The following is a 17,233-nucleotide window of genomic DNA, read 5'->3' as shown; positions in this document are numbered from 1 at the left end:
CGTAACATGGCAAAATTAATAAACTTGAATTCATTCATTACATTCTTTGAAATACTAAATCATTTCTAAAACTTTAATATTACACTTATTAGACTTTGTAAGAGAGGCATAAGATCTCCCTAAATAGCTCATAATTAAAATTATAAAAAATATTAAGAATAATCACAACTACTTTGTAGTCTTAGTTGAGTAGTAGCATCACTTCTCATTCAAAATTTAAAATAAATGTTATAAATCTCATAATCTACTCAATTGTTTTATTATTTTTTTTATCATCTATATCATTCATCAATATTTTGTGGTTTCTTATTATAACCAAGGTTGATTACCCTGCAATAATAATCGCGCACGAGTTAATTGCAAACGAACCATAAAAATAATTTCTAATGTTATATATCAAATTACGCATTCCTACGATTTGATAAAACACGACTTTTTTATATTAAATCTGTAAAATTAATTTAGTTTAACGTGAATATTGTGTAAAACTTATGCTGATTAGGACGTCTAATTAGGTCAATTGTAAAATTATCTTTATGAATGTAGCCCGAAATTATAGTATGGATTTATGAATATGGTAGATAAGAAAATTAAATAATTTAATACAACTACTAGTAATATAAATATGTATTATATTTTATTTTTACTATATGTAGTAAATCTTCTATATTATTTTAGGTTTTCAATATATCAATATATATGTAGACTGCTGCACTCTGCAAATGTTGCAACTTGTAAAACATTACTAAGCACTCTAAATATGCGATAATTTGAAAAACTGCTTAGAACATTAAAATAGTTCGTTGACTTTTTGAATTAAATAATCGATTTGTAAATACACGAGAATATCAATTATAAAAAAAATTAAGTACAACGTCGTTAGAAAATTCTTTAATCTTAATAATCCAAAGTTTGAAATTAGATGTACTGAAATTGATCGAGATCATGAATTTATTTTTTACAAATTAAAGTATAATTTTTCCACATTTTTTTTATCACAATATATATTTTTTGATCGCTTATTTATTGTCCAATGATGAAATTTAAATTATATTCAATGATAATGACACATTTATTAATTGAGTTAAAAGTTTCCATATCAGGACAAAACCATGTAAACAAAACAGCAACAATGACAAAATTCCGTTCCAACCATTTCAAAAACAAAATCTGACGATTATAAATCCGTTACAACTGCATTTCCAGTATTTTGAATTCTCTTCCTGTTATATAACTGGGCAAACCATAAATTATTAAGCGTTATTGGTTTTCAACAAAAAACAGAAACCGTCGTCGAGCAGGTATTTATGCATCTTATACTAAACCTCAGCCGCTAATTTATAATATTACATTACAGTTAGATAGATGCATAATTTGTGTAAACAATAAATAACTAAAAACTAACGTTTGTTATTAAAATTTAATTAAATTTTAAAATAAACTTACCGCTGCTTTTCCGAATGGCACAAATTTGAAGTTCGTGAACGGCGCCAAAGCTTCAAAGTTTGGGTAAAGTTGATTTGATATAAATCTGACACTGTCTGGGCACAAAGTTTCGTAGAAAATGGTCACATCTAGCTAAAAAAAGAAAAAATATCATAATTATGTAGTTTATTTAAAATTTCATTTATATATCAGAAGGTTGTATAGCCAAATAGATAACAACAATGTTTTAAGGAAGATGTAATAAGCTTTTAGTTAAACGGCTGAAATATCCATTTATACTTGTTATTTATCAAGGGAACTATCCACGTCACAATTTAGGTTCTTTTTAAGTTCTTTAGGTTCTTGCCTAGAAAGATGTTGAAAGGTCGCGAAAGAAATAATTGAGCTTTTACGTCGATCAATTTTTTTGACTTTTCCAAAAATTTGAGGATCTGCTCTTCAAAGTCTAAACTTTCGATTTTAAGTTCCTGAAGAGCATCCAATGAAAATTATGTATTTTCAGAAGATTAGCTCACATAATAACAAACTCAGCAAAATAAATGAACTATATAATCCTAATTATTTTTATGGGGGTTCATACGCTTGGCTTCCAAATCTCAAATTCTCCGGTTCAAACCTGATGTCAAGCTGTGGTGATATCAATTTTTAATTTGAATAATAAAGAATGAGTAAAAATAGTCATTTCTGGCATTACGTGATTAAATTAGAGGAATATCATTATTATTAGAAAAAAATTAATAAAAAATTATATCAAATATAGAGATAGAACAACCATTGGGTACCCTTCCAAAACAATCATGTATCATCATAATAGGACTCTTAAGACCAGATTGCTGTTCAAAACCACAATACAAAATATGCATGAAAATATTAATATCTAACTTCCTATTAAAATCTGATTGCAAATTATAAAACGCAATATTAAATTTATAAAAAACCCATATTAAGATTAACCTGATTAGATTAACACCGGTTATGCGCATGTAAATATGTAATTATAGAGATGTACTGTGATAAATTTTGCTTTTGTTCGTAATTATCAGAAACAAGAATCAGTGATGCCAAGATTCATTAAATGTACAATAAAACATACATTTTATCACGACACACAAATATTTTAGTGGATTAGTATATGGATTTTTCAGAATAAATAGAAAACCCCAATCAGAACAAAATTTGATATCATTATCTAAACCAGCCAATATAATGACTCTATAAAACAAAGTAAATAAATACATTAATTTTATTGTTGTTTATTCTGTGCAGATTATTCAACTTATGGTTATATATATTTATAACGATTATTTTGATGTCTGCCACTAGGTTTTAATAAATAATTAATTCCATAGCATTAATTATTATTAGTAATCAGTTGCATTGAAACAGATCTGAACGGTTTTAATAAAATCTAAACTTCAGATTTTATTAACAAAAAAATCGAAAATAAAAATTTTTATATATCTTTACGTTTCAAAGTTTTCTGCACATTTTAGCATACCTTAGAAAAAATGGATGTATGTGTGTGTGCGTGTGTAAGTATGTATGTATGTGTGTGTGCGGATACAAATTTTCGTTGACGATTTCGGAAACACCGATTAACCGATTTAAATAATTCAAAGATTCGTATTGATAAGGGGTCGTGCTGGTTAATTTTAAGAAAATCTAAAATTGTTCAAAAAACAAATTTTCAAAATTAAAAAAAATAAAATAAAAAATAGTTTTTGGTACGGGGAGTTCTAGCAATTGGCTTTAAGGCACGATGTTTCGAAATAGGGAAAAACATGGGCTATCACGTACTAGTCCCGGGTTTGATTCCAACTTCAGCCAGATCGATATGAAGTAGTATGATATCAAATTTCATCTTGAGGTTAAAGATTTCAAATATAATCTCAAGTGCAAATCGTCTTTCGTTGGCAAGAATCATGCAAAACCAAAAACATCTTCACTGGTCGAAAAACTTTGAATCCAAGAAAATAACTTATTTGAACCATGCACTGTACCATCACATGTTCCTATTTATAAATTTCATTACATATGATAAAATCGATTGTAGCTAAAAAAAACTATTGCATCTTCTAACACTATTGTATTAAAATAATAATTTTATTCTAATTTTCAACAGAAATGTATCAGCACTTCTGTATCCATTATCTACTTACCTTGCCATCTAATTCTGATGCAGATATAATTGAAGAACCTAAAATCGAACACAGTACAGCTAGTATCACAGAACACTTGTTGATCATAATGGAAAATTAAATTAATAAATTGGTAATAAATAAAATTAATAATCGAAAACGAATCGCGACGCGTCAGACACTTCAGACTCAAAAACACGTTCTAAAGTTCTGCATGGAAGTCCTACATCTTACACTGTATTATATATAAAAACCATATCAGCGATGGACAGCGCTTCTAAAACTGTGCAGCGGGTAATAAATAATCGGATTAGTGCCTATTCGCCAAAATACACTGAAAGAGATATCTTAGAGATATTGGATTTATCGATTTTTTCATATAAAACTGTATGGATGAAGGTTTATATAAATTTGGTAACTTTTTCGCAAGGATGTGTAATGTTTTACATTTTTATATTAAAATGTATTAATTTTTTTTAACGATGTTAAGTTATATTTTAATTTATTAATATATTATGTCCCCATGATCTAAATAGATTATTGAACTGAAAATATTTTTTTTATAAAATTAGGGAGATCGTAGCACTGTCGTAAGTCTCTGGCTACGTTTAAGATAATGTTATGGACAACCTGATATCAAGCAGTAGTAATATCCTTTTTTACTTAAAAAATGTATATATGTATAATATGTACTCATGTGCAAATATATCATCTATATTAGAAAAATTCTAAGACACAATTCTATAAAATATGCGAACATATTGGAGTGGATTTGTAAAAAAAAATCAATCTCCTAAAATTCAGAATATCCGAAAAAATAGAAATATGCCTAAGATTAATTACCTTATCATCTTGCAAAAAATTGTATTCTACTAGTACCAATTAACTAAATTGGGTAGCAATTTCCAATTTTGAATCTGTTTCCAGAATCATCATTTTTTAGTTCTTTGTGCATCAAGAAATTCGATGATATTCATAACTGAAAATAGACAAATTTTAAAGTATTAATATATAAAAAATAAATTATTCATATATCATTTTTTATTGCAATTTGTTACTAATAAGGGGGCGTACATTAGTTACGTGGGGTTTTCAGGGGGAGGGGAAGGTTTGACAAAAAATCACAAATTATCACGTGATGGAAGATGAGATACAGTAAGATTTTTAAAAAATCCAAACATTTTCAAAAAAATAAATAAAAATAAATACAATTTTTTCGTAACTAAGAATCCACATGATGTTTGGGGGGAGGTAATTTTGAATATCACCACGTAACATCAAGGAGTAGGAGGGGATCCAAAAATCCTTGAAAAATCGATCACGTAATTAATGGACGCGCCCTAAAAGATGTACATGTACGTTTTCTTTGTGCCCACTTTTTAGTGCGCAACGTGATGTTGGAAGTATATTTAATGACCATGTAAAGTATACTATTGAAATTTATCGAAAACATTATAATTCAAGAGATTTTCATTTTCCACACTGAATAGTAAAAAAAATTGATCAAGTTACGTTTAGTTAAGATTTAGGAGTCGATCGTTGCATTGTCCTCCTTGGGCAAAACTTCTGTACCAATTCTTCAAAAATCTTAAAATATTTACAAATAACCTGAGTACAGATGATATACGTCTGTATGGTCAAATGACCCAATTTTTAAATCTGTTTCTATCAATACAACTTCAGAATCTGTGTTACAGAATCGGAGATATTTGTAGAAAAGTTTCAATCATTCCATCTTATTATTGTCTATTGCTGCTTTCTCGACACAGAAATATATAAAATGGTGAAAATACATATTTATTTTCTCTTCAACACAAAATCATATTTATTTAACGTATCTATTATATTAGCAAGACACAGTTGAACAGTATCTGATGTTTATTTAACTGTATCAGATTTTTGCACAAATGAATGCCAAAATATAAATTATTTTTATTTTATAAATTGCAGATACTGATATGATTATTATTTGTTTGTTTGAATTCCTAAATCGATCGAGATATGAATTCTATTAGAAATCTCAGATATCAATGTTTAGAAATAAATATATGTATTTGAAATATAAACTATTCCTTCCTTTCATACTGCTGAGTAATAGTTATTGAAATACCAGGGATGATGATAAGAAAAATATTTTTCTACAATTTTTTATTTCAAATATATATATATGAAAAAAGACTATTTATTAACTTATTATTAATATTCATCCTGTTTATAAAAATAATAAATTATAAAGAAGAAAATTCTCATTTCTTCCATCAAATTGTCTTTGGCTGGAGAAGTCATGCAGATGACTGAAAGGTGTATTACTCATATAACTTTCAAAAGAAATCAAATTTTTAAATTATGTCCCATGTCAGATCTCTGACAGTTGATCATGTAATAATAATAATTGTCCCATGTCACATGTCTCATATTTATTATGGTAGAAGTCAGATAAAATCACTCATTAAAGAGGTCAGGAAAGTGATACAACAAAAAATTGTGATAAGATTTTGCATTGAAATTATCTGGAAAACATTTCCTATATGGATAAAATTCTCATTTAATTATTGTTTGTTGATTACATAATTAAAATATATTAAAATACGTAAAATGTGTTGATCTTAACACGTTTGCGAACAGCAATAGTTTCAGAATGGTAAAGAAAAGTTGCATTCGGTTTATTTTTAAATTAATTCAAAATTTAATTAAACACGGTTTATAGGGGTAGTTAGATTATAAGGGATTTTAAATGTTATATAAAATGAATGCTATAGCAACCGCGTCAAATATTACAGATGTATTTTACGTAGTGGGCTTACCCAAGCTAATTACAGACTACGGAAAAAATAAGATAATTCGCGAATACCTAATGAATCACCTAATCAATTACCTTTACAAGTATTATTTACATAAACGTAAGATTATATTAAATTAAATTTAAAATAATTGACTTTACAATTTGAATATCTGCTGTTAAAATTAGCGTTCTATAAGATATACAAATTTATAAAAAATAGTATGAATAACCGTATATTACACATTTATAATTATAGTCATATATCAAAATAAAAACATTATATTGTATAAATGAACAATGAAATAATAAATCAAGAGAATCCCACATTTGCATATAAGCCCTTTGCCATAACAGTTAGTTCGAGTAATACTTCTCATAAAGTGTAATCAATTATTCTTAAGAACATTTGAATAATTAACAATAACCACTTTATCAAAGTTCTTTAATAAATGATAATAATAAATACATCTTCTGAATTTGCATGAAGCAATTCGTAATCCTCATCACATTTGTGGTTTATTTATAGTGCAAAACATCGATTAAATTAATTATTTTCAAGAAATCTATTAATCATTCTGATAATTTCTATGTCAGATAATTCTTCCATGTGTAATAAACATAAATAGTTGTTAGTGATGTGTGTACTACAGATAAATGATTAAATGATAATTTTTACACTAGTAGAAATCTTATTGAAGAAGAGGCTAAAGATTTAGAACGAATTATTGCCTTTTCACGCCGTGATGATAATATTCACAAGATTTATTTTGTACTGAGAAATAGATACATAAAAACTATTTTTTTGTAATTATGACTTATTGTTTTTAAATTCTTTTGTATATACGTTTATCTACAAAACTAATTTGTTTAGATTGTATATACTTATCTACAAAACGTAATATAATATTAATTACATGGTTTTTTGGTGCATTTGATAAAAAAAATAATTAAGTACATATACATATATATGTTGGAAAGAAAATCTGAGTATGTGTAATATAATATATATTTGTGATAAATAGTTTTGAAAACAATTTTAATTTTAGTCAAGCTCAATAAGATATCATTTGGAGCTCTGAAACAGAGAATTATAAAAACGAGTTTTTTGTTAATTTTGAACATTTTTAATTTAAGTTTTTTGTGAATAAATTTTCATAAAAATCGCAAAAGTTTGTCTTATATTTTCATGTTCAACTCATATGTGGCATAATAGTAAAAGCTACCAAAAGTAGTCTGAGTCAATTCCCGCCCTGGATAGCATGATAACAAGCAGTAGTAATAACAGTTTTTACCAGAAGATATAGATCTAAACATGATTTTATGTAAAATTATCTTTATTTAATTATTGGCAAGAAATTGGCTGCAACATATTTATAATTGCATCATTGGTAATAATAATGATAGGCTATAAGAACTCCAGCAGCACAAAAAATACATAACACTAGATGTGATTGATATTCTAAAAAAATAACAAAGAAATATTTTGACATCAAATTATTTGTTCCGAACTTCCTCGAGGATTAAAGTTGTGCAATTTCAACCAGAAGATTTGACACTCGCCTCGAACAGCCTGATGTCAAGCTAAAGTGACATCAGTTTTTACTCTGTAATATACGTAGTAGTTGGAAAGGGCTTCAAAATAGCTTTTTCGCGACATTAATTGCAATAAAATATTTATCAGAGATTGGACAACTGGTTAGGTTGTCATCTATAATAATGACACTTTTTCGAAAAGTCAGTACAACAGCTTATAGGACTCATTAGTAATAAATATATGAAAAACAATTTTTATTCTCAAAGATATTAATATCTATAATATAGACAAATATTTCTTCTCTGACTAAACCAAGTATCATGCCGTTTGAAAAACTTCATATTTCTCAAAAATAAATTCGCAACTACTACTGCAAAAGCATGTAAGCCTAAATTTCCGTTCCACAAACAACTCCAACAAATGTCGATCTATTACCGACTTGATTTCGTCCAGTAGGTACCCTATATTTAAACGCGTCTAGAATATTCAACAGAAAACAAATGTGACATCGATGCAAAACAAGATGTAAAACACTTCTGCACATAATAAAACAAGCTCGAGGACAGGACAGAACACACCGAGTGCGGCCGCATGATAACCCAAATACCATCGTTCTATTATGTGTATACAACCTGCTTCACGAATTGATCAAACTCGCGGATCGCCGACTGACCCATTCATTGTTCGACGATCTCCCATGGGAGCGCGGGGCGCCCTTGACAATGACTCTGGGGGCCACGCGAGAGTTCACGAATGAACGGAGCCGAGCTGATCTCACGGTCGGACTCTTAAAGGGACATCTGATAATAGAAGAAAAATTTGGTAAATTTAACCAACAGACCTCTGAGTTCGAATCTCAGCCAAAAATTTGAAAAATATTAAGTAGTTAATTTGGAATTATAATAGAATTATGAATTGTAATAAAAAACGTGCATGTAAAAATAATCAGAGTTTATAAAAATTAGAGAATTAGAATTAAAATGAATTGTATGTAGTAAGAAGAGTTTAGAAGATAAAATGAGAAGTGTAGTAGAAGAAGTGAGAAGTGTTTAGAAGATGAAATTAGAAGACAGTAAAATAGGAAAAAGAAGAATTAAGATAAGTTAAGAAGTATAGAAAGAATAGGATTATATGAAGATTAATAAGATAGTACTACGAAATTAAAGATTATATAGGATATATGATTGTATAGAATAATGTAGGTGCTTAAGGCAAATTGCTGGAACTTCCCGTACCGTAATTAAAAATCTTGGCACGGAACCCCAAAAAAAATTACACAAAATGTGTGCACATTATTAAAATCTCTATAAAATATCTAATAATTTCATGCACATATATCCCATGTTCGAACGCCAATTGCCTTTTTTTTAATTATTTTTTATTGACAATCCATAACCGCTCGATCTGCCAAAAAATTGATCAGTTCTTCATCTTGTCAATACATTAAAATGTTTTTTAAATTATTAAAATCGGATGCTCTGTTGTCTTAAAAACTGAGTTACCGTTTTTGGCACTTTTTGCCCCGTATCTTCGGAACGACTAGACCTGCCTTCGCCAAAAACTAATCAACACGTCTCCTTATCAATACGAATCAAATGTTTTTTGAATTATTCAAATCGGTTTATCGCCAAAATGTTCAGAAACGTAAAGATATACAATTCTCGTATACAATTTTTTATTTTCGATTTTTTTTGCGATTACTATAACTTGTCCCACGGAAGTTAATAACTGTAATTGTATAAGTTTATATTTAATGTGGTTGTCAATTGTAATCAGTAGCTATCTACTGATAGCTAGCATAGATTCTGATAAAAAATTTAAAACATTATTGAATTCATTCATCAAAATCATTAAAAACATTTTATTGATTATACCGTTTATAAATGCTAGATCTTAAGCAAAAAACGTATATAGATATTATAATATATTCATTTACTACATGTTGTCATAAAAGTTAACTATAACAAAACTTCAACATTTTTAATTCTAGCCTGATTTTTTTTTCAAGTGAGCCTAAAAAAGTTTTTTCTTACACACATTAAAATAAAGACAACTTATCAATTATATGGTCCAGCAAGTTCTTAAGCTTGTTTGAAAAAATTGTAATAAGTGAAGAAATTCTTCAATAGTCGTTGTCCCATATAATTTGTTTTTTTTAATGCTTTTTTATAGACTAGAAGTTTGAAGTGTATACTGAACTCGAAAACATCAAAATCTGTGATCAGACAAATTTTAAAATATATAATTTTGCCTTTAAAAATCCAAGCTCCTTCCGTTCACAAGCACGAAAAATTTTTGTGTGCTCAGTTTAATTTTAGTTTTAAAGATTCTTCCAATTCAATTTATATCATTTTTCATGTTTTTATATCAAATTTTTCGTCTTGCTCAGTAAAAAAAAAGTAGATATATAAAAATTTTAGTATGGTAATTGCAAAATTTTAGATATTAGTTTTATTAATCCCACCATTGGCCTCTTTAAAATCCATAAAATTCATATATATAGTCTTCACTACAGAATAGTTCGAACGCAAAAAAACATCAATATAACTGCTAAAAGCAATTAATTCTATACAGTTGTCTTGCAAATTATAAATACTTTGATTAATATCTGACTTTTTTTTATCATATCTACCTTATCATTTTTTTATTTTTAACGATGGTCACACCTTGTTCTTACAGTACCAAGTTTTTGTCCGCAACTTCTTAAGAATTATAATTTATAATAGCAACGGTAACTCGCCACGAGCGACCGTTAAATACTGGTTTCGAGAATTATGATTATAAAAATTGACATTCCATCATGGGATTGTGCTAGTATTTCAAATATTCACGTATCTCTCAATTTACGGAAACCACAATTTGCTAAAGATTATTGATAATTTTCATTTAATTGGAAACGCAAATATTTGCTGTTGAATTATCGTACCGTTTTGCGTGCCTGGTGAGGTGAGTTAACTACTACGAAGTTTGTATTTTTTTCATCAAAATATTTTCACTCGGTATAAAAAGTAGATCAAGCGTTTTGATGCTGCATATTAATATGGCGGAATACATATTTCTTATATTTCGGACAACCTTTCTATAATGCAGACATATGCAGTTACAAAAAGACATCTGTTCATGTCATGTAAACTGATAATAATAGATAATAATAATGGGTAGTACTGCCTTAAGGCAGGTCTGTGAGCTGAGCTAAACTCCAACTCGATTCCGGGATTGATGTAGATAAGCTCAATAAAATGAAGTAATTTTTATTGATTTTAGTGATGAATCAGAAGTTCCAAATTTGTTACATTTGCCTGATGTCAAGCAGTGGTGACATCGGTTTACCCTTGAAAATATAATTAGCAATATGTTTCCAAGTAAAAATAGCTCTTAACCTGCATTGCTGCATCATCCAAAAATTCATCACTATTACAGAAATTGTAACAAGTAATAAAATTCATGTTAGAGATATGGCAACAGTTTGGGTTGCCATCTATAGAATCGATGAAGTTAAGACAAATCATCATAACAACTTTTAGGACCCTTGAGTTTTGAATCTAAAATATTTTAGAAAAATATTCTAAGCAGTAGTCACATCAGTTTTTATTTAAAAATACAGATCTGAATATGATTACAAGTGAAAATAGCCTTTAGGAGCATCAGTGCAACTAATCAGAAATATGATCATAATTAAGAAGAAAAAAAGCATTAAGTTGCTTCAAAAAAGTAAAAAATAATTCATTGACCAATATCCTATGCACTCAAGATGGATTTCTTAAAATGATTTAAATTGGTTACTTCCATTATAATTTGCTTCTATCTTCCAGAACAGAGAAATCTGATTTCAAAATTCTTTGATAAATACATCAGATAAAGACATACCATGGAATATAAAATTGGATAATAGTAGGTGGAGGAGAAATATAGAAAGTCCAACGTAATGTGTACAATCAATTTAAAAAAGGCGAACACACCGTGTGGCCGGAGAAAGTGACTGATCATTAAAGATTATTAGTCTTATTTGCATAATCCTTGTATGTCAAATTATTTTGTTTGGAACATATTTACAATACAATATCTATTGTGCTAAATAAACATGTTGTTTAAAATTTACAACTAATCCAAGTTATGTATATGTCTGTGGTATGTTGTGATACTTCTTGAAAAGGTAAAAAGTAAATGCTGTTTTACATTTGAAAAGTCAATTCTATATACCATATAAAATGTGCAGTGAATTTTGATGATCGAAATCAGATCAACGAATATATTATTTTTGAACTCACAATAAAGTTCTTGGTTCTAGTAACTCAAACAAAAAGTTTCAAAAAAAGAAAAAATGGATATTTGATGTTTTTTTACACACCAGAAAATTTTATGGACCATCAAAGATTATTCTATAAATCTAACTTTTTCTATGTATCACCTTATAAGAATGTATTCTTCATATATTACCATGATTTTACAAGTTTTCAACTAACAAGCATAAAGTCCATTAAAATTAAAATCTGTATATGCTGTTTAATTAACTTGTTGCAAAAAATATGATTTTAATTAATAAATTTTTTTAATGGGAGACGTGCACGTAAGAGCTTTTAAGAAATTGTTCCAGATCCATAAGGCGAGCAACCGTGCCTTTCGTTAACGCTTAACTAACTAAAGAACGAACAGTGCAACTCGGCGTGGATAATAATGGAGACTATTAAAAAAGAACTCGTTCGTATTGTAAATATGTAATCATCGTCGGGCATATATATGATAGATCATTGGTGGCCAAGGTAAAAGCAGGAAGAACAAAATATTATTCGCGAATGTAATGGTACAACTTATGGGTATAAACTCGAGCTTGGCTACCTCCTATGCTGAGGGGCGTCCATTAAACACGTGATCGCTTTGTAAGGATTTTTGGATACCTCCCTCCCCCTTGGTGAATAAAAATATTCGACCCCTTAATTACCATTTAGTAAGAAATACATAATAGAATTTTTTAAGGTGATACACCAGATAAAAAGTCAAAGATTTATAGAATAATCTTTGATGGTCCAAACGCTTCGACATGTTTTATGTCATCATCAGCAAAAATGTCTAATATCTACATTTTTGTTTTTGAAATTTTCTGTTTGAGTTATTAGAACTTATGTTGTGTGTTCACAAATAACATTCGTTGATCTCATTTCGATAATCAAAATTCACTGCACATTTTATATGGTATGTGGAATTAACTTTTCAAATGTAAAACAGCATTTTCTTTTTAGCCTTTCATGCAGTTTTACAGCATACCACAGTACATACATAACTTGGACTAATTGTAAATTTTAAAGAAGATGTCTATTTAGCATTCAATCAATTTGCAATAGTGATCCAAAAGTCTAAGTAAATATAAACTACTAAACGCTATTCATCTCATCCAATAAAGCGACTTAAAAAATAGCATAATTTGTTTGCTCATAAAGATCTTAATATCAAACAGGTTGAAGACAACATCAAAGGAGCATAAAATGTCTTGCACCAATAGGATTCCATTCCAATCCAAATCTGCAAAAATTAAATATATTGCTGCCGAATAGAAGATTGAAGGAATAAATGATTAGCTAATCTAATAAAATAACAAAAGCCAAATAACCTTTCACTGGAGAAATTTAGATTTAAATAGTGTTAGCGGATAATCTGATAGAACCTCGCGGTTCTGATAGATTATCTGAAGCAACAACAATGATAAATAAAAAAAATCTTTCATCTGTCGATTTTCAAAAGTCGTAAACCTGCCTTTGGTGCGAAATGACTGTTGTTTTCCCAGACAATAGTGGATTCGCCACTTTCATGTACGTGCTAGCCGAAGCAAGACTGCGATTGTCATTGCGACGGAGAATAATATAATGTAATGCCGTTTACGGTTACTGGACGCTTGAGTTATTTACGAGACTGAAATCTATTAAACGAACAGATCCTATTTGTGCAAATATAGATCGAAATACTGGAGATACACGTAATATAATACCAGAGCTACAATGAAAGTTACAAAATCAAATATACTAGTATGCGGTATGCAACTGGCATTATACATTGCAGGAGTTCATTTGGATTGCTGGATATAATCAGAATTATTAGGGAGCGTCCATTAATCACATGATTGATATTTTAGGGATTTTGAGTCCCCTCTCCGCCTTGGTGATACGTCGTGATATTTAAAATTATCCCCCCCACCCCACCAAACATCACGTGTATTTTTAGATATGCAACATTTTTCGAACGAATTTTTCGAATTCACAAAAAAATCCTAAAAATTTTGAGTTTTTTTTATGGAAAAATTCAGGTAAACACGTGATATCTTACTAAACCCCTTCCCTCCAACACGTGACATTTTGGGATTTTTTGTCAAACCCCACCTCTCCCTAAAAGCCTCAAGCAATTAATGGACTTTCTCTTATCATTGCTCAATGAGCTGTTGTGATTTTTTAATAACTAGCTTTGTAGTAATGCCACAAAATGCTATTTTCACTTAGAAACATGATCAGACCTAAATTTTCAAGAAATCACGGATTTCCCTACTGCTTGATATCATGTTGTGCCTAGTATTCCTATAGACTACCACCATATTACGAATTTGATAGTATAAAAAATATTACATATTTATTAATAACACTTGAGTTTGATGTTTACAGTATACCTACTGGTGCAGGATTTATTATAAATTTCCTAAAATCTTTCCTAAATAATCCTTAATTTTACTATAGATACATTTACCAAAAGATGTAGGTAACATTTTACACTTTCATAGTCAAATTAGAGAATTCGATATTTATTTCAGAAATAGGCTTACTAAAAGATGATATATTCATAAGTTAATATCGAAATACGAAAAAATTTCTGAAGCTCTCCGTCATATAACCTGATGCAATATGCCATCACTCAATAAAACCGATATGTGTCAAAAATATCATAAATATATCCACCTAAAGATGTGGTAACTTTAAATTTAGAAAAGACGTAAATAAATATTCACCTATAGAGTATTCTGTAAAGGAATTTTAAAATCAAGTTTTTAACTAAATCTCGGCCAGCTCGGTATCAAGCAGCATGATACCAAGTTTTCACTTGAGATCATAGATCTCAAATATGACCTCAAGTGAAAACGGCCTTTGGATGTCCAAAATATATGAAGTCAAAAAATATTGTTAAATATAATCATAATATGGCACAACTAGAATATGACAACTACTGCCTTCCAAACAAGCCATACATCAAAATATCAAAACAATTACTAAACGTCCTCCTAATTAATTTCTCTGTTCCAAATGTGTCTTCATAAATTACAGAATTTCTAAATGAGTTCTTTCTTTCACACCTTTTTAATTACAAATCTAAATAAATATATAACAACCGGTTGTTGACAAATGCCAATAAGCGAGCACTTTCAACGAATAATTTGCATAAAAAACAATAAAACGTTTTTAAAACCATTTTAAAAATTTCTAATCTAAATGAAAGCAGTTAATAACAATTATAGTTGCATTAGTCTGATTTATTTTCGCAATTCACGAAGTCACGCTGTGATTTTATTAGGGAAAGGACAATAATAAAGAATTTCAATTGTATATACATATATTATCCATAGTAACTTAAAAACTAGTTTAATAATATACTAGAAGTATAATGAACAATACGCATTAATAATAATAATAATTAAACTTACTTGATTAATTACTACATCACTATACTAAGTGTCTTTCCAGGTTAACAATTGTTTTTATTACAAAATGCTAATATTGACTGAAAATTAACACTCATTGTATACACTTTACTCGAAAGTATCCTGAAATGTACGTTCTGTTCGAAGTCAAAACTTCGAATGAAAGAAATATTTGAAATAAAAATATTAAAATATTAAAGGACACAAACGTTGAACATTGGTCGAAAGATTACGTAAGAATTGTGAACCCTAAATGATACCAGGGGATTGCAACTTTTTAACAGATCGATAGAAAACATACAATTTTAACAATAATTTTAAATAAATAAATTTGCAAAAATATTAAAAATAGTAATTTTATATATAATTTTGAAACACATATAATTTGATTTAAATTAAAAACAACATTCAACATTTGTCCTTTAAATTTAGCCTATATATTTCTAACTGAAGGTAATAAAAGGTATGTTCAAAAAAAAACATTTAAGTAGCTAATAAATCAGAATTTTTTACTAAAATATATAGTTAATAATACTAGTTACACTTTATATAAAAATACTATCAAAATAATGCACTTATAATATAATTAGTCAGCTAGGCTAAAACAATGATAGGATTTTGTTAATATTTAAATAAACAGTATGATGACTAGTTTTCGTTTATATTTTTCGATAATGATATCTCATAAATTTCTAATTTTTTGTATAATTTTTATATTAGTAATATGGAAGAACAAGATTTTTATTGCAGAATAAAATTTATATATTTTTAATTCGTATTTAATATGCACAGATGCACAGATTTGAAATCATTTTAAACGTATGCAAATTCACGAATAAATTCCAGTTCGCACAAATTTTTATAAGTAAAAAGAATAATGATAAACTAATAATATAAATTATGTGGAGAATGATTTAAATGAATATTAACGCAGTAGGAGATTAAGTAGAAAAACAAAAATCTTAAGTCAATTAAAGACATAAATATATACAAATTCAAATTATATCATAAAACTGGATGAAACAACCAAATTAGAACTCGTGTTCAAAATTTTCCTAGACCAATATATTTACAATTTTCGTGATATCTTTCTTCATTAATTTCATAAAAAATAACATATGGATCCTTGTGTTTAAATCAACACAATCCATATTTTATAATGCTCAATTTAGGACAAATTTTGATGTCATGTGTTTATAAAACTCTATATGTTAATTGAACAATGACAATTTAATTATCAATTATTCCTATATCTATTAAATTAAACATAAAGGAACGTATTTTTGAAAACGAACTTAATGTTAAATTTAAAAATATATTCAAGAATATTATTTATCTTGATACTTAAGTATTTTATACAACGTTTAATCCGACTTTGTCGTTGAAGATCAAACCTTATGACCACATGCCCTGAATTTATATCAATTTCGATTCAGTGGCTATAACTAATAATATAAAATTCATATAAAAATTCTGGATTATAAGAATAAAAATGAAAGATGTATAGAAAGTATTTTTTATAATTTTTATCAATCAGAAATACTCCCAGAGTTATATAAGATGTTGCGATGTTCCTACCTCACTTCATTAGGTGGCAACCAACTAGTTTCTTCTTGAATTTTTTACTACAAAGTAAAGTGTGATGCGTTCTTTTTTATGAC

The 17,233-nt window shown here is 28.2% G+C and overlaps 1 protein-coding gene across 1 annotated transcript in view; it reads right to left on the bottom strand.

The window, feature by feature from the left end:
- The window catches only part of LOC113371614 (GILT-like protein 1), a 44,219-nt gene extending 40,445 nt beyond the window's left edge, over positions 1 to 3,774 (bottom strand). Inside the window, exons 1-2 of the mRNA XM_026612257.1 lie at positions 3,606 to 3,774; positions 1,447 to 1,578 (exon numbers count right to left, since the gene is read on the bottom strand). Coding sequence (XP_026468042.1) covers positions 1,447 to 1,578; positions 3,606 to 3,692 — 219 coding nt within the window. The 5' untranslated portion in view covers positions 3,693 to 3,774. The remainder of the gene's footprint in view (positions 1 to 1,446; positions 1,579 to 3,605) is intronic.
- Between the last annotated feature and the right edge of the window lie 13,459 nt (positions 3,775 to 17,233).

This window comes from Ctenocephalides felis, unplaced genomic scaffold (genome assembly GCF_003426905.1).
Source record: "Ctenocephalides felis isolate EL2017-DRISC unplaced genomic scaffold, ASM342690v1 CF-g0.4_SCAFFOLD_01492, whole genome shotgun sequence".
NCBI classification, from domain to species: Eukaryota; Metazoa; Arthropoda; class Insecta; order Siphonaptera; family Pulicidae; genus Ctenocephalides; species Ctenocephalides felis.
Note: the sequence above shows the minus strand (reverse complement) of the source record. Positions and strands in the feature narration are given on the sequence as shown.